Here is a 25599-nt window from a genome sequence, read left to right on the forward strand (position 1 = left end):
TTACAGTGAACTATGACTGCGCTTCAGCCTGGGCTACAAAGCCAGACCTTGTCTCTAAAATAAGTAAATTAAAAATAAGGTGTGAACAGAATGACAATAAGATACCAACCCCAGAAGATCAGGGGGAAGAGGCTTTCAGACAGGAAGCACGTGGTACAATGACCCTAAGGCTTTGTTTTAAAATGGGTGGGGGCAAAAAGCCTGCATTTCCGGAGCTTCGAGAAGAAAGCTTTAAAAAATTATCTCATCCCACTCCTGCTCTTTCTTGCATGAGAGCTGGAGCCTATGCCCTACCACACATCCGTGGATATGCCCAGGATTTGACTTGGGCCTTCGAACTTTGCACAGTAGCTGCTACTAACTTTTTGAGATAATACATTCGTGTTATCCAAACAAGGACCAGCCCAATATCTCTTGGACTTTAATGTCATAATGTTGTCAGAATACAGAGAAAGATAAAACTAAGCTGGGTCCGGTGGCTTACGCCTGTAATCCAGCATTTTGGGAGACTGAGGCAGGTGGATCACTTGAGGCCAGGAGTTCAAGACCAGCCTGGCCAATATGCTGAAACCCTGCCTCTACCAAAAAATACAAAAGTTAGCTGGGTATGGTGCGGTGGCATGTGCCTATAATCCCAGCCACTGGGGAGGGTGAGGTAGGAGAATCGCTTCAACCCGGGAGATGGAGGTTGCAGTGAGCTGAGGTTGTGCCACTGCACTCCAGCCTGGGTAACAGAGTGCGACCCGGTCTCAAAAAAAAAATAAAAAAAATAAAAAATAAATAAATAAATATTATCTCAGCAGTAAAAAGCAAGAGAGCTAGTTTTCCCCCAAATTTAACCAAATGTTACTCTGGTGGTTAGTATGCCACCATCTTAAACTCCTTTTATCTGATTAGTAAGGATGGACATTTATTTTATGACCAATTGTTCTTTTATGGTGAATTACCTGTTTACATACCTGTTTTTCTATAGCTATCTGCAACTCCCCCGACCCCCAACCCCCGACCCCCACGGTAGCGATTACTATCTTCTCTACTAAACTAAGACTCCAGGGCAGAGAGGCCTATGTTTAATTCATTTGAGGGAAGGCTTGGCACAAAGTGTGCACTTACATATTTTCTTTTTGACAGGGAGTTTTGCTCTTGTTGCCCAGGCTGGAGTGCAATGGAGTGATCTTGGCTCATTGCAACCTCTGCCTCCAGACTTCAAGCGATTCTCCTCCCTTAGCCTCCCGAATAGCTGGGATTACAGGCGCCCGCCACCACGACCGACTAATTTTTTGTATTTTTAGTAGAGACGGGATTTCACCACGTTGGCCAGGCTGGTCTCGAACTCCTGACCTCAGGTGATCTACCCGCCTCGGCCTCCCAGTGTTGGGATTACAGGGGTAAGCCACCGCGCCAGGGCTCGCACTTACAAATTTTCAAAGAATGAACAGTAAATATTTGAAAATCCCCTCCTCCCCCGCAATTTATCTGACACCGTCTTTCAGTTTTGCTTTAAAAATTCACTCTCGCGGCCGGGTGCGGTGGCTCACGCCTGTAATCCCAGCACTTTGGGAGGCCGAAGCGGGCGGATCACAAGGTCAGGAGTTCGAAACCAGCCTGGCCAACTGGTGAAACCCCGTCTCTACCAAAAATACAAAAATTAGCCGGGCGTGGTGGAGTGCGCCTGTAGTCCCAGCTACTCGGGAGGCTGAGGCAGAAGAATGCACTCCAGCCTGGGCGACAGAGGGATATTCCTTCTCAAAAAAAAAAAAAAAAAATCACTCGCTGCGTTTTTTATTCTGACATGGTGCAGGAAGGTAAATTCAAGACAACTTAAGTACTCAGTTTTAGAAGTCGACAGGACAGAATTAGGGAAACAAATTTAAGCGTTCCCCCTCTTAGCCTCCAAATGTTAAGGTAACCATCTAGGAAACTCCAAGGCTCAGACCACCACCGGATGCCCACACTTCAGAAGCATTTGTATAACTTCATGGTTATGTCAGAGACCAGAAAACGCACTGACAACCAAACCCCTAAGCCCGAACATCCGGCGCAAGCCGCACGCAGGCGCAGATTTACTAGCGTCAGAGCCGATGGTCCCGGGAGGTGGGGGGTGGGGTGGTGGTGGCCTAGTCACTTCCCATAATGCCGCGTTCCGGAAGTTGTTGCTTTCCAGGGGTCACTCTGGCTTCGACTCCGTCGCTCTCAATTCGTCACCAGGAGGAAGACGGAGCTGGCTGCACAGCCCAAAGGCCCATGAGGGGATGCAGTTATGGGCTCTGTTGCCGTGGGTGAGTTCTGGTCCCACTACCTGGCAGTCGTCGCTCGCCTGGCTTCCTGCGCTGGGAGAGCCCCTGTTTTCCGCCCCAACTTCGTTCTCTTCTTGAAGGCCCCTCTCCTGAAGCGCGTAACCCGGCTACTCTCCGGTACTGCGATCTCATTGGCTGCATGTCCTGTCAGTTCCAGAAGCTGGCCAATGAGATGCCGCTGCTGGCGGCCTTCTCGACCCCGTGGACCCCGAGGTTCCCCCGTGGGATCGGAGCAGTTAGAAGGGGAGGAGAGGGAAGGTGTGGCAGGCGCCGAGCAAATGGGTGGGTGGCGCGTGGCAGGGACTACCCTATGGGTTGGGGCTGGATTTGCAGCCGTGTTCATACGGCTGGTAGGAAAAGCAGGATCTGTCACTTATCCAATTGACTCTACCTAGGAGAGGATTGATATACACAAAACTTGAAAGCCACGTTAAGACCTGCTGACAGAGTTTTCCACACGCTTACATTTTTAATGGAACCGAGTAGGCAGGGGAAGACTGGGAGTGCAGAGAGAGAAGAGACTTGGAATAATATGAGAACCGGCAAGACTATCTTTGATTTAGATTTTGTATGGAGTCCTGCGAAGAGTCATTTCACTAAGACGTTAATGCTCATCCGATGACACTACTTGAAAAGTGTATTAAGTTTATTGATGTTTTATAGCTGATGGAAGTCACAGTATTCTCTCCTCATGACTCATTAGTTGCCTTTATAGTTGTCAGAACTTTACTGAGGCTCTTTCCGCAGCACTGGAGTGACCCCTCTATGTCCTCTGCCTGCAGTAATTAACAATTCGTCTTTCAAGTTTTCCTATGGAGTCTAAGCTGCTGCAATCCTCAAACCAGATTTACTAGTGCTGCCTGTCTTCACTACCGCAGACTTCTGACTTCTTATTTTTCACCCTTTTCTTTTTCACCAGAACTTGTTTGCTTCATTCTTATGTACCTACTTTTGCACCTTCTAATCATCCTTTATGTCTCAGGTACTATTCTATTTTTCTATTTCAATGCACGAAGTATTTCTTCAGGACCTGCTATGTACTAACATTATGCTAGATATTATAGGCAGTTCCAAAACTATGCTTGATACCATTTATTTTTTAAGAACTTTAGATTCTGCTTAGAGAAATAACATAAACCCAGATTAAAGATTTAAGAAATTCACTAGAATATGGGATAAGGGGACAAGATGACTAGAGCATACCATAAATACTGGGGAAGTTCAGTGGAGAGGTTTATTTAGAGTAGAATGATTGTCTAAGGCTTCCTTGAAATGGAGAGCTTGCAAGATTGGTAAGATTTAGATAGAATATTACAGCTAGAAATCAAAGACATCAAGGCGGGGAGGGTACGAAGTGTTTTGGAGTGGAGTACAAGAGACGGACTTGGCCAGGTGCTGTGGCCCACGCCTGTAATCCCAGCACTTTGAGAGGCCGAGGCAGGTGGATCACGAGGTCAGGAGTTCAGACCAGCGTGGCCAAGATGGTGAAACCCCGTCTGTACTAAAAATACAAAAATTAGCCGGGCGTGGTGGTGGGCGTCTGTAATCCCAGCTATTCGGGAGGCTGAGGCAGGAGAAGCACTTGAACCCGGGCGGCAGAGGTTGCAGTGAGCCGAGATCGTGCCACTGCACTCCAGCCTGGGCGACAGAGCAAGACTCCGTCTCAAAAAAAAAAAAAAGAGACGGACTTGATTGGCAGGTAAAAAGTGGTAGTCTTGAAACCCAAACATCCGCGTTTTACCTTTTTTTTTTTGTAGAGATAGAGTGTCGCTTTGTTGCCCAGGCTAGTCTTGAACTTCTGGCCTCAAGCCATCCTCCCACCTCGATCTCCCAAAGTGTTGGGATTACAGGCGTGAGCCACCGCACCCAGACAACATCTGCCTTTTAGCTCATCGTTTGTGTGATCTTTCACCATTTTTTTTTCATGACTTTTCTCCTTGAGTGAAATGCCTCTATTTAAAGTGTTATGAAAATCCAATGTAGTAATGTTTGTGAAAGGGCTTTGAAGATCAAAAGCACTATATAGTTATAACTTTAGTGGTTTTTTTTGTTGTTGTTGAGGCGTAATAGTCAGGATTAGCCGAGCATTGGGGCCGAATTTATAAAGGCCTATGAGTGCAAAGTTTAGGGAGTGTGGTCCGGGAAACTGTTAAATGCTTTCAATCAAGAGAGTGATATGATAAAAATGGCATAACTGGGAGATGAATCTAGTACTGAACTCCTACACCGATTAGAGTGAGTTGGATTGGAGGCAAGAACTTGGGTGCTATTTTTTGTATTTATTTTTAAAATCTATAGTTCTGTATAATTAGGTAGACCTGTATGTACTTTTAGCACTTTTCATGTTTTCTAAGTTTGAATTGTTGACTAAAAAGGTGAAGATTTGATGTGCAGCTAGATTTGTCATAGCCTTCCAAAGTGGTTTTGGCAATAATATAATAATGTAAATAGTTGAGAATGCAGTTGTAATCAATTTCCATTTAGCTGATACGCATAGGAAATCCTGGTGTGGAAAATGCACAACAGTGTATCACTTTTTGTATTTGGCTTTGAAGCCATTTTGGAAATTTTCTAACTCCCTTCAGGAGGTTGTTAGAATTATTTTTAATTTTTATTAGAGAAATTATCAGTTTAATTTGCATAGACTGCAGAGCTAAGAAAGGTAGCTTAGAAAGGAAGAAAATCAGTTTTCTGATTAAAGTGCCACCATTATTTCACATGTATGTAGTGAGGAGTCACCTGCCTAAGAGTATCAAGTTGTGAAACTGTTCAAGATCTGTGTAAGATGACCAAGGTTCTCTCCTGAACTTTACGTGTATTGAAAACCTCTTAAGCTTGCTAAGAATCACTTTCCTATGCTATGAAAAACGGGAGATAACTATTCTATCTACTTGAGTTCCTGTTGAAAATTAGATGATTATATGTGATTGGTCTTTGTAAATTACAGTGTGATAGACATGCATAATATATGTGGCTTAGTTATATTACTGTCTCCTAGAGAAATATAAGACATACTTTTTTTTTTGGTCAAGCTAACTTTATCTTGTTTTCTAGATTGTTATTCTGTGTCAGTAAGTAATCCATAAAGTGCCAACATGGGAAAGAAACGGACAAAGGGAAAAACTGTTCCGATCGATGATTCCTCTGAAACTTTAGGTATATTTCATTGATTGAATCTTTAATGTTTATATCTCTAAATGAGTATGTTTTAAAATATGAAAATGGTATAAAGCTGCATATTATTGTTATGTTATCTGCATTTTAATATAATGTTTGTATCTATATGTCATTTAATAGTCTTCTACTTTTTTTTTTTTTTTTTTTTGAGAAAGAGTCTCGCTCTGTCGCCCAGGCTGGAGTGCAGTGGTGCAATCTCAGCTCACTGCAACCTCCGCCTCCCAGGTTCAAATGGTTCTCTCGTGCCTCAGCCTCTGAGTAGCTGGGATTACAGACACATCCCACCACAGCCAGCTAATTTTTTTTTTTTTTTTAAATAGAGATGGGGTTTCCCTGTGTTGGTCAGGCTGGTCTTGAACTCCTGGCCTCAAGTGATCCGCCTGCCTCGGCCTCCAAAAGTGCTGGGATTACATGTGAGAGCCACTGCACCTGACTTTCTACATCTTTTTTGTTTTTTTTTTTCTGAGACGGAGTCTGGCTCTGTTGCCCAGGCTGGAGTGCAGTAGCGTGATCTCAGCTCACTGCAGCCTTTGCCTTGAGGGTTCAAGCAATTCTCCTGTCTCAGCCTCATGAGTAGCTGGGATTACAGGTGTGCTCCACCACACCCAGCTAATTTTTGTATTTTTAGTAGACAGAGTTTCACCATGTTGGCCAGGCTCGTCTTGAACTCCTGACCTCAAGTGATCCGCTTGCCTCAGCCTCCCAAAGTGCTGGGATTACAGGCATGAGCCACCGTGCCCTACCTTCAACAACGTTTTTAATGGCATATTATTGCATTTAGCAAAGACCATGGATGCATATTTCACAATTTATTTAGATAATTTTCTACTGTTACAAATTTAGGTAATCTTTAACTTTTTAGTATCATGAATGGCTCAGTAGTAAACAACTTTATAGCTAAATCTCTGTGTACATCCAAATATTTTCCTAATACACATATATAATTTTTGAATCGAAGGGTGTAAACATTTTTAAGACCCTTTTGATTCTGTTGCTAAATTGCCATCCAGACATGTTTTACTAATTTCCAGGCCCCCTAGTAGCGTAGTAAAGTGCCCATTTCCCTGAACCTTCATCAGCGCTGGTTAGTATCATCTGTAAACATCTGTGCTGATTTGATAGTTAAAAAAGGGTACCTTCTGACCGGGTGCGGTGGCTCATGCCTGTAATCCCAGCACTCTGGGAGGCCGAGGTGAGCGGATCACAAGGTCAGGAGATCGAGACCATCCTGGCTAACACGGTGAAACCCCGTCTCTACTAAACATACAAAAAATTAGCTGGGCGTGGTGGTGGGCGCCTGTAGTCCCAGCTACTTGTGAGGCTGAGGCAGAATGGCGTGAACCTGGGAGGCGGAGCTTGCAGTGAGCCGAGATTGCACCACTGCACTCCAGCCTGGGCAACAGAGCAAGACTCCATCTCAAAAAAAAAAAAAAAAAATAAAGGGTACCTTCTTTTTCTAGTTTGTATTTCTTTGACTACTGAGATTTGGTAGTTTTTCCACCTGATCCCATTTGCATTTATATTTCTTTTCTTGGTGCAAGATCATTGGACATAAAGCTAATTATGCCACTTGACTAGTTTCTAAACCTCCAGTGTTCCTGAAACAACTCAGCACTGTAGAGTGGTTTGCAAAGCTCTTTACTTATCTTGGTCCCAACAGAGTTTTCAGCCTCAGGTTCAGCTGCTCATTTTTGCACATTGTGTAACTCCATCATCTGGGGAGACAGCATGCACTTTTACATGTTTTTGTTCTTGGCATTGGCATTTTCAGATTGCCCTTCACTCCCTGAGGTCGCAGTTTAAAGTGTGAGGTATGAAGTCTGAAAGACTTGAGTCTAAATTCTGGCATAGATACTCAGTAGTTATGTGGGCACTAAATCTTAGTTTTCTCATTTGTCATTGGGAATAATAGTGTCTTCTAGGGTGATTGTAAGGATTAAATGGGATAATGTATTCAAAACATTTAACAAAGTTCATAGGACGTATTTAATTAATATCAGCAATTTTTATTACTGTTATTATCTTCTAGGATTGCACAGATGTTACCTCCCCTGTGAAACTTTTGGTGACTTTAGCCTTCTCTTCTTGTGCTGCTATACCATGTTTTGGAGATTCTTATACATTAATTTATTTAGCTGCCTTTCCTTCCAGAATGTGAGCTACTCAAAGAAAACAGCTGTGACTTGGTCAATTTTGGGCTCCTGAGCGTCTAGCACAGTGCCTGCCCTATAGTAGGTGTATTATTGACTGAATGAAGGACGTTTTCTACAAATCTTTAAAGATAAAGAGAATCATAAATATGATAAAGGGCCTTAATTTAAAGGAAATAGCCAAATAAATTGAAATGAATTTGTAGTGGGGGACAGTGGTGGTTATATTTAGGACTTCAAGAAAGCGAAACTTCACAAATTTGTGTCAAATCTCTTTCTCACATATTTATCTCATATTATTCAAATATCAAACAATTTTAAGTTCAGAATATCTTAACAGTTTATAGAGTAAATTTCATTTTTGAAATGTGAATCAAGGGTAAGTTTTGAGATTAACTGAAGAAAGTCATTTTTGACCTTATATATTCCTTGTCTATTATTTGTTTTAATAGAACCTGTGTGCAGACACATTAGAAAAGGATTGGAACAAGGTAACTTGAAAAAGGCTTTAGTGAATGTGGAATGGAATATCTGCCAAGACTGTAAGACTGACAATAAAGTGAAAGATAAAGCTGAAGAAGAAACAGAAGAAAAGCCTTCAGTTTGGCTATGTCTTAAATGTGGCCATCAGGTATGCTTACGTTTTAAAATCAACATGGGATTTTAGAAAACTCTTTGAACTTACTTTAGAAGGTATTACGTGAAAGTACAGTATGGATAAAAGGATACTAGTAACATAGATCATGTTCTCTGGGGAACCAGTTCTGAGTCTGAGATGTGTGTATAGGTGGTGGAGTGTTCTCTGGTACCACATCAGTAAAAGTAAGGGAAGCAAGATTAAGCATAGGGAGAAGTTGAATGAAGAGGCAGTGGCAACAGGGTCTCAGCCAATCCCACAGTGATCTCTTGCCTGAATTGAGGCAAGGAGCTAGACCTTTCTACCTGTGCATAGACCAGTCATTGGATGTGGCCTGTCCCTAGAGCAGGAAGTAACCTTGGGCAAGACAGCTCCCTTTTGTTGAGACTGATTCCTGGGGATGGATGGACTAGACTGTGAGCTCTCAGCCGGCCACATTCTCAGCACCTGGGGGAATGAGTAGTACCTTGATCTTTGGCAGTGAGGGCATGTCTGGCTGGCACATCACAGTGTCTACTCTACCAGCTCACAGTTATTACTGTTGTACTAAAGTCAGGGTCTCTCAGTTACCCTTAGTGGTGGCAAGTTAAGCTTATATGTTAGGAAATTGGGCTACTAGGCAGTAGTCATGAAGTCATGAGGCTTCAAGATGAAGCAGATAGCCAGTCTTTTGTTGTTTTTTTGAGATAGGGTCTCACTCTGTCACCCAGGCTGGAGTGCAGTGGGACAATCTTGGCTCATGGCAACCTCCACCTCCCAGGTTCAAGCAGTTTTCCTGCCTCAGTCTCCAAGTAGCTGGAATTACAGGTGTGTGCCACCATGCCTGGCTGATTTTTGTATTTTTAGTAGAGATGGGGTTTTGCCATGTTGGCCAGGCTGGTCTCAAACTCCTGATTTCAAGTGATCCACTGACCTTGGCTCCCTCAAAGTGCTAGGAATACAGGCGTGAGCCACTGTGCCCAGCCAGGATTTTTTTTTTTTTTTACGTTTTCAAATTGAAAATCTTATTGAGGTTATTATAGATCCATGTGCAGATCTAACAAATAATACAGAGAAATCCCTATGCATTTTTCTCAGAGTCCCCCAGTGGTAACATTTTACAAAATGAGTATAATATCACAACCAGGATATTAAGATTGAAACAACACACCAATCGCAATCAGATCTCCTGAGTTTGACTTCTTTTTTGTGCATGTGTGTGTGTGTATATGTGTATTACATTCTGTACACTTTTGTCACCTGTGTAGATTATTCACCACCACAGTCACGATACTAAATAGTTGAACATCACAGGGATCTCTTGTGTTGCCCTTGTATAATCATACCCACCTCCCTGCTGCCACCACTCTCTGCAGCCCCTGGCAACTACCATTCTATTCTGTATTTCTAAATTTAGTCATTTCATCAAAAATGTGATGTAAATGGAGTCATACAGTGTGCAGCATTTGGGGATTGGCTTTTTCTTTTTTCTTTTTCTTTTTTTTTTTTATGAAGTATTTATTGATCATTCTTGGGTGTTTCTCGAGAGGGGGATATGGCAGGGTCATAGGATGATAGTGGAGAGAAGGTCAGCAGATAAACACATGAACAAAGGTCTCTGGTTTTCCTAGGCAGAGGTCCCTGCGGCCTTCTGCAGTGTTTGTGTCCCTGGGTACTTGAGATTAGGGAGTGGTGATGACTCTTAAAGAGCATGCTGCCTTCAAGCATCTGTTTAACAAAGCACATCTTGCACCGCCCTTAATCCATTTAACCCTGAGTTGACACAGCACATGTTTCAGAGAGCGCGGGGCTGGGGGAAAGGCCATAGATCAACAGCATCCCAAGGCAGAAGAATTTCTCCTAGTCAGAACAAAATGGAGTCTCCTATGCCCACCTCTTTCTACACAGACACAGCAACAATCTGATCTGTCCTTCCTTTCTCCACACTTCCCCCCCTTCTTTTCAACAAAACCGCCATCGTCCTCATGGCCCGCTCCCGATGGTCGCTGTCTCTTCGGAGCTGTTGGGTACACCTCCCAGACAGGGCGGCTGGGCAGAGGCGCTCCTCACCTCCCAGACAGGGCGGCTGGGCAGTGGTGCTCCTCACCTCCCAGACAGGGCGGCTGGGCAGTGGTGCTCCTCACCTCCCAGACGGGCGGCCGGGGAGTGGCGCTCCTCACTTCCTCCTCACTTCCCAGACGGGGAGGCCAGGCAGAGGCGCTCCTCACTTCCCAGATGGGGCGGCCGGGCAGAGGCACTCCTCACTTCCTCCCAGACGGGGTGGCGGCCAGGCAGAGGTGCTCCTCACCTCCCAGACGGGGCGGCCGGGCAGAGGTGCTCCTCATCTCCCAGATGGGGCGGCCGGGCAGAGGTGCTCCTCACTTCCTCCCAGACGGGGCGGCGGCTGGACAGAGGCGCTCCTCACCTCCCAGACAGGGCGACCGGGCAGAGGCGCTCCTCACTTCCCAGAAGGGGCGACCGGGCAGAGGCGCTCCTCACATCCCAGACGATGGGCGGCCGGGCAGAGACGCTCCTCACTTTCTATATGGGATGGCGGCCGGGCAGAGGCGCTCCTCACTTCCCAGAGGGGGTGGCAGGGCAGAGGGGCTCCTCACATCCCAGACAATGGGCGGCCAGGCAGAGACGCTCCTCACTTCCTAGACGGGGTGGCGGCGGGGCAGAGGCTGTAATCTTAGCACTTTAGGAGGCCAAGGCAGGCGGCTGGGAGGTGGAGGTTGCAGCGAGCCGAGATCACACCACTGCACTCCAGCCTGAGCAGCATTGAGCATTGAGTGAGCGAGACTCCGTCTGCGATCCCAGCACCTCGGGAGGCTGAGGCGGGCAGATCATTCGAGGCCAGGAGCTGGAGACCAGCCCGGTCAACACGGCAAAACCCCGTCTCCACCAAAAATACAAAAACCAGTCAGGCGTGGCGGCACGTGCCTGCAATCCCAGGCACTCGGCAGGCTGAGGCAGGAGAATCACAGGAGCCCGAGGCAGGGAGGTTGCAGCGAGCCGAGATCATGGCAGTACAGTCCAGCTTTGGCAACAGAGGGAGACCGAAGAAAGAAGGAGAGGGAGACCCAAGAAAGGGGAGAGGGGGAGGGAGAGGGGGAGGGAGCGCTTTTTTCTTTTTTTGAGATAGGGTTTCACTCTGTCACCCAGGCTGGAGTTCAATGGTATAATCACAGCTCACGGCAGCCTTCACCTCCCAGGCTCAAGTGATCCTCCCACCTCAGCCTCCTGAGTAGCTGGGACTACACCTGCATGCCACCACTCCTGGCTAATTTTTGTATTTTTTGTAAAGATGTGGTTTTAGTATACTGCCCAGGCTGGTCTTGAACTCCTGGGCTCAAGTGATCCACCCCGCTGGACCTCCCAAAGTGCAAAGATGATAGATGTGAGCCACCATGCCCAGCCAGGATTGGCTTTTTCACTCAGCATAATCACCCGAAGATTTATCAAAGCTGTGTGTATCAAGTTTGCTCTTTTTTTTTATTACTGAGCATATTTTATGGTATGTATGTACAACAGCTTGTTTTTGCTGTTTACCTGTCGAATGACAACATCTGGGCTGATCCCATTTTTGGTGATTACAAATAAAGCTGCTATTAACATTTGTGTACAGGTTTTTGTGTGCACTTAGATTTCATTTCTCTAGGATAAATGTCCAAGAGTGCAATTGCTGGGTCCTATGGCAATTTAATGTTTAGTTTTTTAAGAAACTGCCAAACTGTTTTTTCACAGTGACTCTACCTTTTATATTCTTACTAGCAGTGTGTGAATGATTCACTTTTTCTTCATTTTTGTCAGCATTTACAATTGTCACGGTTTTTTATTTTAGCCATCATGATAGTTAAATACTGATATCTCATTGTGGTCAGTTAAAAAAATCTGTATGTTAGAAAAGAATATTGTTTACTTGTATTTGAAAGGTTTAATTGTAACCTTTTAAATACATATGGTGAGTATGAATATACTTTGCTATTTCGGTTTTTCAGAATATATTTTGTGTTACAAATTTTACTTGCTACCTTTTTAATTTGTAAGAATACGACATGTCAGTATAAACTGCTAACTTTTTTCCCACTAGATACCTTTGGCACTGTTAGCTAATGATTCTTAACTGTTGTCTCAAGACAACTATGTTTCAAATGATCTCAAATGATGTTGTAATTTTCAAAAATAGTATCAAATGTTAATTTATTTTGTAATTAAATGTTCAGTGGGATAAAGTAAGCGAATAGTGTTTGGGATCATAGTTAAGGAATTAGAAACTACCAATGTATATTTCTTCTCCAAAGTATATTATCTGGCTGCAATGGAAACAGGACCGGTTGTTGTACTGTGGTCCAAAAGTTGATAGACTGGTTCCAGTAGATACACAGTGAAGATATGTTTCTTAGCAGTGATCTGACTAGCTGGAAGCAGAAGTTTTGGTCATGTTCTTTTATGAATAAGCCTATATATCTTATAGGTAAAAGTCTCCCATTTACTTGTTTAAATAGTGTTTTTTGACCACCTCCTGTGTTCTAGAATATTTGGTAATAGATTAAGTCTATTGCTTTGAGCCTTTGGGATTTATAGACCAGGTGAGAAAGGATATAAATATCAATAATGTTAGTACAAGGTAAAAAATAAGGAATGCCACTAGGAATTTACACCATGTTTTATAGAATTTGTTTAAAGGAAGGAGACAGTATTTTCTCATCTGGGAGATAAGTATAGGCTTCTGGGAGGAGGTGGCTTTTGAGCAAGATCTTGAAGAGTGGGTGGGATTTGGTTAGGTAGCAGTGTTCATAAAGGATTCTGGATAAATAGAATAATGTGAACAAAATTGCATAGTTGTGAAAAGTGCTCAGTGTGTTTTTTAGCTGGTTGTTGGTTTGTGAATAAGAGAATGTGGGAGTTAACACTGGAGAGATATGTCGGGGTCAGAGGATGTCAGGTTTGTTTTTTAGGAGTTTAAAAGAGCAATTCATAGTTTTTGAATGGTATATGAACAGAGCTTTGTTTTAGGAACATTAAACTGAAAGAATATGCATGTGAAGAAGAAGGCTGAAGTTAGGGGAATGTTTAGGAGACTGTTAAGGAATCCAAACCAGACTTGACTGCATTAGTGTGGTTTAATTTGGGCTGGAAAGTTGGAGAGGAAGAGTACTTTGAGTGCATGGTTTTCTTTTTTTTTATTTTGAGATGGAGTTTTTGGTCTTGTTGCCCAGGCTGGAGTGCAGGCCCAGGCGTGATCTTGGCTCACTGCAACCTCTGCCTCCTGAGTTTGAGCAATTCTCCTGCCTCAGCCTCCTAATTAGCTGGGATTACAGACGTGCGCCACCACGCCTGGCTAATTTTTGTATTTTTAGTAGAGACGGGGTTTCACCATGTTGGTCAGGCTGGTCTCGAACTCCTGACCTCAGGTGATCCCCCCGCCCCCTGCTTCGGCCTCCCAAAGTGCTGGGATTACAGGTGTGAGCCACTGCGCCTAGCGAGTGCATGGTTTTCTAAATACTTTGACTTAAATGTTCTCAGTTGCCTGTGCATATTTAAGTTTTAACAAAATACTGATTCTAGAGTCTAACATTTTCTTTTCAAGATTGTAAGAATGGCAGAATTTCATAAGCCACTTCCTTGTTTATGATAGATTATGCATTCTCCCCTCTTGCTGAATTTTTATGGCTTTGAGGTTTATGATTATGATTTTTTTAGGGCTGTGGCAGAAATTCTCAGGAGCAGCATGCCTTGAAGCACTATCTGACGCCAAGATCTGAACCTCACTGTCTGGTTCTTAGTTTGGACAACTGGAGTGTATGGTGAGTTTCAGTTCCTCTGCCTCTTGGGTGGAAATTATTTGAAATATTAGAGAATGGAAATGTTTAAATATGTTTAAGAAGAAAGCAATTTAAAATTTTTGTAGTATGTTTTAAAATACCATCACTTTCACAAAGCTAAAGAATGCAGTATTATGAGAAGCTTTTACTTGGACATTTGCACAAACACAAAAATTGTAACATAGAAGACTTAAGAATCTTTACCCCTTTGTTTTTCTTGCTTGTGATATTATAAGGCATATAGTGGAGATAGGGACGCTAAGAACAAATTTCAGATAAAATTGTAATAAAATTTTGGCTATGAATTTGCATGAAAATAAATGTCAGGTTGGTATGTTATAGATACTGCATTGTAACATCATTGAAACAGATTTTTACGTCTTAAAAATCATTTTCACAGTAGTCTTCACTGAATGACATCTTTTTTTTTTTTTTTTTTTTTTTTTTGAGATGGAATCTCTTTTTGTCGCCCAGGCTGGAGTGCAGTGGTGCGATCTCGGCTCAACACAACCTCTGCCTCCCAGGTTCAAGCAATTCTTCTGCCTCAGCCTCCTGTGTAGCTGAGATTACAGGGATGCACCACCACGCCCGGCTAATTTTTGTGTTTTTAGTAGAGATGGGGTTTCACCATGTTGGTCAGGCTGGTCTCAAACTCCCGACCTTGTGATCCCCTCGTGATACACATGCCTTGGCCTCCCAAAGTGCTGGGATTACAGGCATGAGCCACCGTGCCTGGCTTGAATGGCATCTTTCAATTGTAAAAGTTGTTACTTTTGTCTGGCTAACACGTTGAAACCCCATCTCTACTGAAAATACAAAAAAAAACTAGCTGGGCGTGATGGCGGGCGCCTGTAGTCCCAGCTACTCAGGAGGCTGAGGTAGGAGAATGGTGTGAACCCAGGAGGCAGAGCTTGCAGTGAGCCGAGATCCTGCCACTGCACTCAGCCTGGGTGACAGCGCGAGACTCCGTCTCAAAAAAAAAACAAAAAACAAAACAAAAAAAAGTTATTATTTTTGTTAGTGTAATTCTGTATTTTAAAATATATGTAGAAAAATCTTTTGACTTCAATGTCATAACCAGTAAAGTAAAACGTTTGGAGTATTTCATTGTACTACTTATATGCAGCCATAATTCTGGCTAATTTTATTAATAATAAACCAGAGTTAATATGCATAGTCTTCTTCAGGAAAACAGAATTTTTACGTTCAGTTTCTTTAATAGAATAAGTTGGCAGTTACACACTTTGATTCCAGGAATTATTATTTGTCTCCCCCTTTTTAGTTGTCATTTTGTCATTTTTCATCTGTGCTTTTTGGGTCACAGGTGTTACATATGTGATAATGAGGTCCAGTATTGTAGTTCAAACCAATTGGGTCAAGTGGTTGATTATGTCAGAAAACAAGCCGGCATTACAACTCCAAAGCCAGGTAAAATAATTTGTTTCTTTAATATACACCAAATGTTGATTTATGTATCTGCTGATACTTAGATTTGTTATACTACCTAGAGTTACATACAGCTGAGTAACATTAGTTATGGTTGATTTCAAACTATGAAACTATTTTTGGTTTAACTATAAGGTATTAGAAGGGCTGTGAGAAATGATCTAGTCAGATGTGATGAAGGCCATAGACTAAGGTAATGGCCAATAATGCTAAGACTAAGATAATTCCCATAACCCTAGCCAGGCTTCCTATACACCTGCCTTACACTGTTCTTACTGTCGTACATTTTGTAGTAGCAAGATTTCAGTCTGTCTGCTGGGATAACATAAAGCATTTGTGATTCCTTCTAATGGTCAGATATTTCTTAGGTTCTTTCCATGCATAATTAAATTAATTGGCTGACAAACAGCATTTGCTTTAAGCATGTTTTTTAAGTTTTTATTGTCACAAGTATCTTTGTCAGAGCCAGAATTATTTGTTTGTTACTTTAGGATTGATTTTTGACCCACAGAATTCATTAAAAAATTTATTTCATGTCCATGTTCTTGATTGTTTTATATTCTTAATTTCACAAGATAAGATGTTTTCATTTGTAAAGAATTTTTGTGCAGTAAAAAAGGGAGATTTATACCAAAGCACATACTGTTTGGTTTCATTTATCAAACTAATGCTTACTTTAGGTCTGAGTATTTTTTGTTTATTGGGTTTTTTTTTTTTTTTTTTTGGATGGCAATTTACCTGTATCTATTTAAAATCACATGGGTGGGTGGGTTGGAAAGAATGACTTTAGGTAAACTCACAAACTCTAGTACTGTTTCCCAAGTATATTTCTGCATTCGATATGACTGTATTACACATTTTGCTAAATCTTTTCTTCTTTTTTTAAAGCAGAGAAAGATAATGGAAATATTGAACTTGAAAATAAAAAATTAGAAAAAGAGAGTAAGAATGAACAAGAGAGAGAAAAGAAGGAAAACATGGCTAAAGAGAATCCTCCCATGAATTCTCCTTGCCAAATAACCGTGAAAGGACTCAGTAATTTGGGAAACACATGTTTCTTCAATGCAGTTATGCAGGTACATTGTCATTTTTTTCCCTTTAAAAAAACTGTCCTTTTCCACATAGAATCTGCTACTTACATTATTGAGTTTTTCCCCCGCTGAGTAATTTATTTCTATGTATACAAAGAAAACTTTTTTTTTTTTTTTTTTTTGGAGACAAGGTCTCACTCTGTCACTCGGCTGGAGTGCAGTGGCACGATCTCGGCTCACTGCAGCCTCTACCTCTTGGGCTCAAGCAATCCTCCTACCTTAGCCTCCAGAGTAGCCAAGACTACAGGCATGCGCCACCACTCCCAGCTAGTGTTTGTATCTTTTGTAGAGACGGGGTTTCGCCATGTTGCTTAGGCTAGTCTTGAACTCCTGGGCTTAAGCAGTCCACCCGCTTTGGCCACCCAAAGTGTTTGGATTACAGGCGTGAGCCACCACGCTTGGCCAAAGAAAACTTCAGGAAAGTTTTATTGCATGACAGTGAAACAGTTTGATGAGCACTCGGGTGCAGTGAAATATTGCTGCTGCTTTCATGGAGCTTGCACTTGAGTGGAGGAAACACAGGATAACCTCGTATAGAAGCAAATACGTAGCTACAGGTGGTGGTAAGTGGTTGTGAGAGAGTCATGGTGGAGGATTGGGGATAGCTACTTCTGATTGGGTGGTTGGAGAATGCCCCACTGAGGTGATGAATAAGCTCAGAACTGAAGTAGTTATGACCCAAATAGAGTAGGGAGAGAAGCATCTGTAACTTTTCATTTTCCAAGTATAGAGTTTTCAGTGTTGGTCATGATTTTCTGTTTTGGTAGAATAGATACTTAAGAAGTATCTGAGTTGATTTGCCTTTAAATAATTTTTCTCTTTTTTTTTCACCCTACATTCTAGAACTTGTCACAAACACCAGTGCTTAGAGAACTACTAAAAGAAGTGAAAATGTCTGGAACAATTGTAAAAATTGAACCACCTGATTTGGCATTAACAGTATGTTCTTTAAACTTTTCTAGTCTGTAACTTTCTTCTCTGAATGTGTGTTTTCTAAATTATTTTAAATAACTGACACTCATTTCCACTGTTTTTGTTTGTTTTGTTTTACTTTAGGCTACTAAGTTGAACAGTTTCAGGCTAATAGAAGTTATAAGGAGCCTTTACATCTGTTTGCTCTGTGCGTGCTCTGTTTTTCTATGCTCGAGTGTTAAGCTTCCTTCTTGGGAATGCGTATATGTTTGTGAAGCCTTAGGCTTACATTATTATTTTTACCATCTTTAAGGTGACTTAACAGCCGTGTAACCAAATAAATATTGCCTTATCCATTTTTATTATTTACATTTTGCTTTGGCTCTTTCAATTCTTAGATAGTAAGTGTTCCGGATAATCTAAAACTAAAATAGTAGAGCTGAATTCTGCATAAGACAGTCTGTGACCAAACAGTTTCTATCTCTTTTGATGTACATTTTAAACTTTTAAATGGGGCAGTTCTGTGAGGAACATTGGCAGTATATGTTAACTAATTAGATTTTAGTAAAGTCAGTGATTCCAAAATTTGACTGAAGGAAGTAATTTCTTTTCCCATATTCAGGAACCGTTAGAAATAAACCTTGAGCCTCCAGGCCCTCTTACTTTAGCCATGAGCCAGTTTCTTAATGAGATGCAAGAGACCAAAAAGGGGGTTGTGACACCGAAAGAACTCTTTTCTCAGGTCTGTAAAAAGTGAGTATCCACTTCGATTGTGCTTTCAGTGCCTCACTGAGATGCTGAGAAATAATATTAATATTAAATAGTAAAATATAAAAATATTAATAGCATTACATTTAGTCAACCCTCTATATACAAAAGATATAGCTTTTTTTCATTTGGATTTTAAAATATATTTTATGTGATAGTTAAATCTCCCAAGGGTGTTAATGGACTAAACAGAAATTTGTAGAAACCAGAAGTCTCTGAGATTTTGGATATGATCCTAAGATTTTCTAAAAATAGCTTCAGATCTTAGTAGACTGAAGACTGCTTTTCTGTCTTTTTGTTTTTCTCTAGAGCAGTGCGGTTTAAAGGCTATCAGCAGCAAGACAGCCAGGAGCTGCTTCGCTATTTATTGGATGGGATGAGAGCAGAAGAACACCAAGTTAGCATGTTATGACCATTGTATTTTATAATCTTATCTTCATAAGCTTTCTGTCTCATTTGATATCTTACGAGTTAAAACAATGAAAGCTAGTTATTAAGGCCATCATACTTTTAAATTTTTTCTTACACCAGCTTTTTCAACTAGTATGTTTTCACCATTAGAATGAATCCAGAGAATTAGCAGTGATTCTCTTTCTCATGATGGCTTAAGTTTAGTTGATGTTTACAGCATTAATGTTCTTGAAAGATTCTGTTGTACTAACCTGTACGAAGAGAGCTGCCAAATATTGGAAATTATTTCTCCCAAACCCAGGTGCAGCACACCCTTACTCTTAATTCTGAGTCTGATTTAACACTGTTTTTTGAACCTAGGAAGTATTTTCATTTTGTAAGAGTCAGGGAACATTTGTTGCATTTTAAAATTTTTGTTACTTGCCAGAATATAAAATAATGTATTTGGGGATATGAATTAATGAGTACTAATAATAGTGATAATAACTAATATTTATTTTGCACTTATTTTTATGCCAATCACTGTTTTCAGTGTTTTGTATTAATTCCCTTACTTTGTTCTCACAAGGTTTCTGCGAGGTGGATACTGTGATTTTTTCCTATTCCATAGATTGAGAATCTAGGCTGTAGAGAAGTTCAGTACCTAGTTTAAGGTCCCCCAGAAATAATGGAGCTGGGCTTTAAGCACTGGAGTCCGACCCTGTGGCTGTCATGTAATCATTCTGCTTGTAGGACAAGCTATTTCAGTTTCTTCTCAAAGGAGGTGGGCATGTTCTGAAAAGCTTTGGTTTGAAGAGGTTTAAGATATTGAAATGATAAGATAATACCTTTATTCAATGGTTAGTGATTGCTTTGTGGCGTAATTCCTTTTTAGCTCCTTGAATTAAGTTTGAAAATGTGATTTTGGAATTATTTAGTAAATATGGGAGCTGTATCCTGATCACTTTCTTGACTTGATTACATATTTTCTAAGGAAAATAAAATTTAAAATTTAATAGTATATATATATCCATTTTATTACTTTTAGAGAGTGAGTAAAGGAATACTTAAAGCATTTGGTAATTCTACAGAAAAATTGGATGAAGAACTAAAAAATAAAGTTAAAGGTAATGTCTGACTTTTTGAACTAAAACACTATAGTTGAATTCCTCTGTACCTTAGAACAAGATTGCTGGCACATGTATTTCCAAGTCCACAATTATTAATGTATAATTTCTCTTTATCAACGTTGATTAGTAAAAATTATTCAGTGCTCCAGAAGTGAACAGTTTTAACCCATGGTGTATTCTTTTTATGTATTAAAGATAGAACTAAGATGAATTACAGTTTTACTTTTCAAAAGCTTAAAATTATAATTAGCAGTAATACATGAATTATATTTGTTACTGTGAGTTGTCAGTAGTTGGTTTATTAATCATGGAGCAAACTTAGTTCTTATTATGTGGCATGTAAAGATTTAGGACAGATCTGCCCAGTAGAACTTCCTATGTTGATGGAACTCTTCTATATCTTTGCTGTTCCACATAGAAGAAACTAGGCACATGTGGCTCCTGAAATGTGACTGGTGAAACTGAGGAACTACATTTTTATTTTTATTTAATTGTAATTAAATTTAAATAGCCACAAATGACTAAGGGCTACTGTATTATAAAGCACAGATTTGAATCAACTTATAGCAACTCTTTGCCTCCTTGGTGCCCTTTAGAGCCTGGCCAGTAATGGAAAGAATTACCCCCACTGGCATTTTCTGTCAGAAAAGTGTGGTTCTGCATAAATTATCATTTGAATAATGCTTATAGGTTTCATGTATTTGGAAAATTGGCTGAGCAAGTAGTAAAATTATGGCTTTTAGTTATATTAAACTTATCAAGATTATTTCTGGGAGCATAGGGAAATAAAAGGAAGATTTTGTTTGAAATATTTTCCCGAGGTTTTTCTTTTGTTTTTAAAACATCAAAGGAGTTCGGTCTTAGAGTTCACAAAACAAGTTACATGCATTTTCTCTCCCAGTTTGGCACTCTGGTATCTTTCATCAGTCTTGAATGTTAGAATGTTAGAGCTAGAACTAAGGAACTAGACTGTCATTCAGCCTACTCCGAGCTGTTCATTTTATACTAATGGAGAGAGAGAGAAAGACATAGAAGTCTCACTGACTTGCACAGTTTACTTCCCACTGACTAGATCTTGGATAAGGACTTTTTTGTCTTATTCATAAAAGGTGATTGTGTTCAATTACGTTATGCTCAGAGGTGGAATATATAATACTGACTTCTATCACGTAAAAAAATAACGGTGATTATGAATGGAGGAAGAAGTCTGTGGGACAGGAAATTTAAAATAAAATTTTAGAGTTAGATAGGTAAGTAGTTTTAGCTTTTCTTGTTTAATTATATAATGGTAATTGGTAATTGATAGACTTTTTTTTCTCCATAGATTATGAGAAGAAAAAATCAATACCAAGTTTTGTTGACCGCATCTTTGGTGGTGAACTAACTAGTATGATCATGTGTGATCAATGCAGAACTGTAAGTAGATGTCATGTGTACTGGGTTTATTCGCTAATATTCAACAGTTTATCAATTGTTTATTTCAAAAGCAGAAATCTCTACCTTCATAGGATATCTTTTTAAACTATTCAGGTGCTATTCAGATGTGCATGGTTCTTTGTGGGAAATGTCAGCACTCCTTAAATCTTGAAGAAGTTAAACATTTTGATTTATTTCCCCCAACCCAAAGTCCTCATTGTTGTGTAATTTTTCATTTCAAATTTTCTTAAGTCTTTGTTTATTTTGAAACCCACCCCCTACCCCCGCCATCCCACAGGGCAGGGAGGATCTTACTATGTAACATTTACAGTATTTATATTTTTACACTGTCTTTTCTGATTGGTTAAGGTCTCCTTGGTTCATGAATCTTTCCTTGATTTGTCCCTCCCAGTTTTGGATGATCAGGTAAGACTATTGAGTTTATTTTATTCAAGTAGTTTTTTTTCCTGTAAGATTTTATGGGGGGAAGCCTTGTTACTCTTTTTAAGTTTGTGTATTACTAGCCCATGCAGAAATTTTTCTTAATTTGAGGTAGAATGATTTTTAGGATTTGAATAAAGTACAGGGTAACTACTTTTAAAAACAAGGATGGAAAAAAAGATGATGTATTCAGAATTCTGTACACATAATTAGTTTGATTGGTTTCCATACAGGGAAGTATTTTCCTTATATTAAAATTAATACTTATTTTTGTTATTTAAGACTAATCACGAATCCCTTGCACACACCTAAGTTCATAAATGTTAAATAAAGAGTATTATTTCGTTTTAATTTGGTTCCTTTTAAGTAGTAATAGGAAAAAAGAAGAGATGTTATGAGTATTGGATAAATCATTCTTCAACTTCGTATGAATTATGAGACCCTTGGCTTGTTACTTGGCAATTAAAGTCTCACCAAACTTTATTTTCTCTTTTTCTGAAACTGTCATATGCATGCAAAGAAAGAAAAGAATAAAAAAGAATACACCGTGGTGACTTATATAAGTCACTTAGAAAATGTATTTGGAAATGGACGTATTTACAGTGTGACACAGCATGTATCTAATAAATTTCGTTATATTTCTATTACACTTGCATGTGATGTTGCCTTTTGCTGTTTTGTTTGCTTGTTTTCTCATTATATGAAGATTGCTTTCTAGTATATGAGATAAAGAAATTTTGTCTCATCTATTTTCAAATATTGTGGAAAAAAAAGCTAGTATATAATAGAAGTAGAAAAATATTTACATAGTGTGGATTTTTTTTCACGAAACGGTAGTTGTAAAATTTTGTTTTTGACCTATGTTATCTATATTTTAAGAGCGGTAAGAAAAGTGTAAATGATAAAAATCTGAAAAAGACAATGGAGGATGAAGATCAAGATAGCGAGGAAGAAAAAGATAATGACAGTTACATGAAAGAGAGAAGTGATATTCCTTCTGGAACAAGTAAGCACTTACAGAAAAAAGCAAAGAAACAAGCCAAAAAGCAAGCCAAGGTGGGTAATTAGGAGGAAAATCATATGCTTCTAATTTTATATTTTGAACTATTGAGTTTGTAGTCTGAATGACATTGGTTAGACATGTCTGTTATTTTAGATATAGCACTTTCATTTGACAATTACAGAATTTAGCTCATTTAGTATTCTCTGCAGGGAAATTGCTTTGAATATATGTGAAGAAAACGTCGTGCTTCTTTTTTTTTCAATCCTGCATTGCTTGTAACAAGTATTTATAGTAAGTTTAATTAACTTAATTTTTGGAGTTAATATTATTGACACCCACAAATTTAAAAATATATAAAGGTAAACAATAAGTCCCCCTCCCACCACTGTTTTTTTTTTTTCCCCTGAGACGGAGTCTTGCTGTGTGGCCCAGGCCGGAGTGCAGTGGCACGATCTCTGCTCACTGCAACCTCCATCTCCCAGGTTCAAGCAATTCTCGTGCCTCAGCCTCCTGAGCAGTCAGGACTACAGGCGCATGCCACCAAGCCTAGCTAATTTTTATATTTTTAGTAGAGACAGGGTTTCACCATTGTTGGCCAGGCTGGTCTCAAACTCCTGACCTCAAATGATCCGCCCTCCTCGGCCTGCCAAAGTGCTGGGATTACAGGCATGAGCCCCTGCGCCTGGCCGACCACCACTTTCCTTTTATGACAAAGATAAACATTTTTGTTTTTTCCTACGTATCCTTCTGGAGTTTCTTTTGGAAAATATGAGCAAATACAAATATGCAGCCTTGGTTTTTTCCCCCCTTTCTTACCATTCGCACCATTCTGGATTGTGTTGTTTGTTTATACTTAGATTCTTGGAGTCCTTTCCATTTTAGTATGTAAAACTTCTTCATTCTTTTTTTTTTTTTTTTTTTTCCCCGAGATGGAGTCTCACTCTGTCGCCCAGGCTGGAGTGCAAATGGTGAGATCTTGGCACACTGCAACCTCTGCCTCCCAGGTTCAAGTGATTCTCCTGCCACAGCCTCCCGAGTAGCTGGGATTACAGGCATGTGCCACCGTGCCTGGCTAATTTTTGTATTTTTAGTAAAGACAGGTTTCACCATGTTGGTCGGGCTGGTCTCTAACTCCTGACCTCAGATAATCTGCCCGCCTCAGCCTACCAAAGTGCTGGGATTACAGATGTGAGACACCGTGCCTGGCCCATTCATTCTTTCTTTCTTTCCTTTTTTTTTTTTAACAGTTGCATGATTCTGTGTTATGGATGTGCCATAATTCATTTAACCATTTCTCTATTGATTTAGGTTGTTTCTAGTCTTTTGCTATAATGGTCAGTGCTCTAGTGAATAACCCTATACATAAGTCATCTGTAGGGTAAATTTTGAGAAGAGGGATTGCATTTGTAGTTTTCGTTGATACTAATTGTCCTTCACAAAGGTTGCTCCTGACCCTTGACAGCTGTGTGTTATCAAACTTCCAGATTTTGATTGGTATGTTAGATGGAAAATACTATCTCAGTGCAGTTTTATTTTGCATTTATTTTAATATAAATTAGATTAAGCATATTTTTATGTTTCAGAGCCATTTGCATTTCATTTCTTTGAAGTTTTTGCTTATATTCTTTTCTCATTTTTTATTCATGTGTTCCTCTGTTTTTACGGAAACACATCAGAAAATGTTTGGGTCCCATCCTGTTTGCTGCCCTTCATTCTTCTGGTATTACAGAGTAGCCTCACGGGGGCTGTTGTTTCAGTTCTTTCAGTTACAACCAGAAATGCCTTTGGGTTTTTAGGCATTTCAGTAACAGGAATCTTGATGAAATGCCTTCTTTTCCTCTATTTGGAAGTAGGTTGCAAGTGGCAAGAGTGATTTTAAAGGGAAAAGTTCTTTACTCTCTTCTGTGTGTGTGGCTACCTTGCTTCTTTGCTAACTTCAGGCCATTTTTTTCCCAGAATACTTTTGTCCATTCCTCTGACCAAAGCAGTCCTGTACTTGTGCATCCTTGAGTTTTCTTTCAGTTTGGTTTTTTTTTCTCTCAGTGAAACCTTGACCCAGTAACTCCTATGGATACATTTCTTTCTGTTACGTGTGGGGTTAGACCCACCGTGTGGTATAACATTTGACTGCCTGGGTTTAACAGTCTTAGTACTCTGCCTGGATTACTTCTTTTAGCACAGAGACCATGTCTTGCATATTTTTATTTCTACAGTAGGGTGATTTTTTGATGGTTGGTGATGGTTTATTCCTGATTTCATTTAAATAACTTTTTCTTTCTTTTTTTGGGACCAGAGTCACTTTGTTGCCCAGGCTGGAGTGCAGTGGTGTGGTCTCGGCTCACTGCAACCCCCACCTCCCATGTTCAAGCTATTTTCCTGCCTCAGCCTCCCGAGTAGCTGGGATTACAGGCACGCACCACCCATGCGTGCATTACAGGCACGCCTGGCTAATTTTTGTATTTTTAGTAGAGATGGATTTTCACCATGTTGGCCAGGCTGGTTTCAAACTCCTCACCTCAAGTGAGACGCCCTCCTTGGCCTCCCAAAGTGCTGGGATTACAGGTGTGAGCCACCGCACCTGGCCTAAATAACTTTTCTTCATAATTTATTTATTTATTTTTTGAGACAGAGTCTTGCTCTGCCACCCAGGCTGGAGTATAGTGTGTATGATCATACCTCACAGTAACCTTGAACTTTTGGGCTCAAGTGCTGAGCCCAAACCTCAACCTGCTGAATAGCTGGGACTACAGGTGGACACCAACGTGCCCAGCTAATTTTTATTTTTATTTTTTTTTAGAGATGGGGTCTCAGTATGTTGCCCAAGCATGTCCTGAACTCCTCAAGTGATCCTCTTGTGATCCTCTTGCTTTGGCCTTCCACAGTGCTAGGATTACAGGTGTGAGCCACCATGCCCAGCCAATTTCGTCATAATTT

The 25599-nt window shown here is 40.4% G+C and overlaps 1 protein-coding gene across 6 annotated transcripts in view; it reads left to right on the plus strand.

Moving 5' to 3' along the window:
* Positions 1–2119: 2119 nt before the first annotated feature.
* Positions 2120–25599, plus strand: part of USP16 (ubiquitin specific peptidase 16) — a 31594-nt gene continuing 8114 nt past the window's right edge. Inside the window, exons 1-14 of one of the 6 annotated variants that reach the window (XM_054542870.2) lie at positions 2146–2279; positions 3217–3279; positions 5352–5453; positions 8077–8255; positions 13947–14050; positions 15393–15496; positions 16406–16590; positions 17449–17544; positions 18140–18270; positions 18595–18682; positions 19724–19802; positions 21130–21221; positions 21591–21647; positions 22542–22718. In XM_054542870.2, coding sequence (XP_054398845.2) covers positions 5393–5453; positions 8077–8255; positions 13947–14050; positions 15393–15496; positions 16406–16590; positions 17449–17544; positions 18140–18270; positions 18595–18682; positions 19724–19802; positions 21130–21221; positions 21591–21647; positions 22542–22718 — 1353 coding nt within the window. In that variant the 5' untranslated portion in view covers positions 2146–2279; positions 3217–3279; positions 5352–5392. Of the gene's footprint in view, positions 2280–3216; positions 3280–5351; positions 5454–8076; positions 8256–13946; positions 14051–15392; positions 15497–16402; positions 16591–17448; positions 17545–18139; positions 18271–18594; positions 18683–19723; positions 19803–21129; positions 21222–21590; positions 21648–22541; positions 22719–25599 lie in introns of all 6 variants that reach the window. The other 5 variants (XM_054542869.2, XM_024239421.3, XM_024239422.3 and 2 more) reach the window with 5 other exon arrangements.

Source organism: Pongo abelii, chromosome 22, assembly GCF_028885655.2.
Source record: "Pongo abelii isolate AG06213 chromosome 22, NHGRI_mPonAbe1-v2.0_pri, whole genome shotgun sequence".
NCBI lineage: Eukaryota > Metazoa > Chordata > Mammalia > Primates > Hominidae > Pongo > Pongo abelii.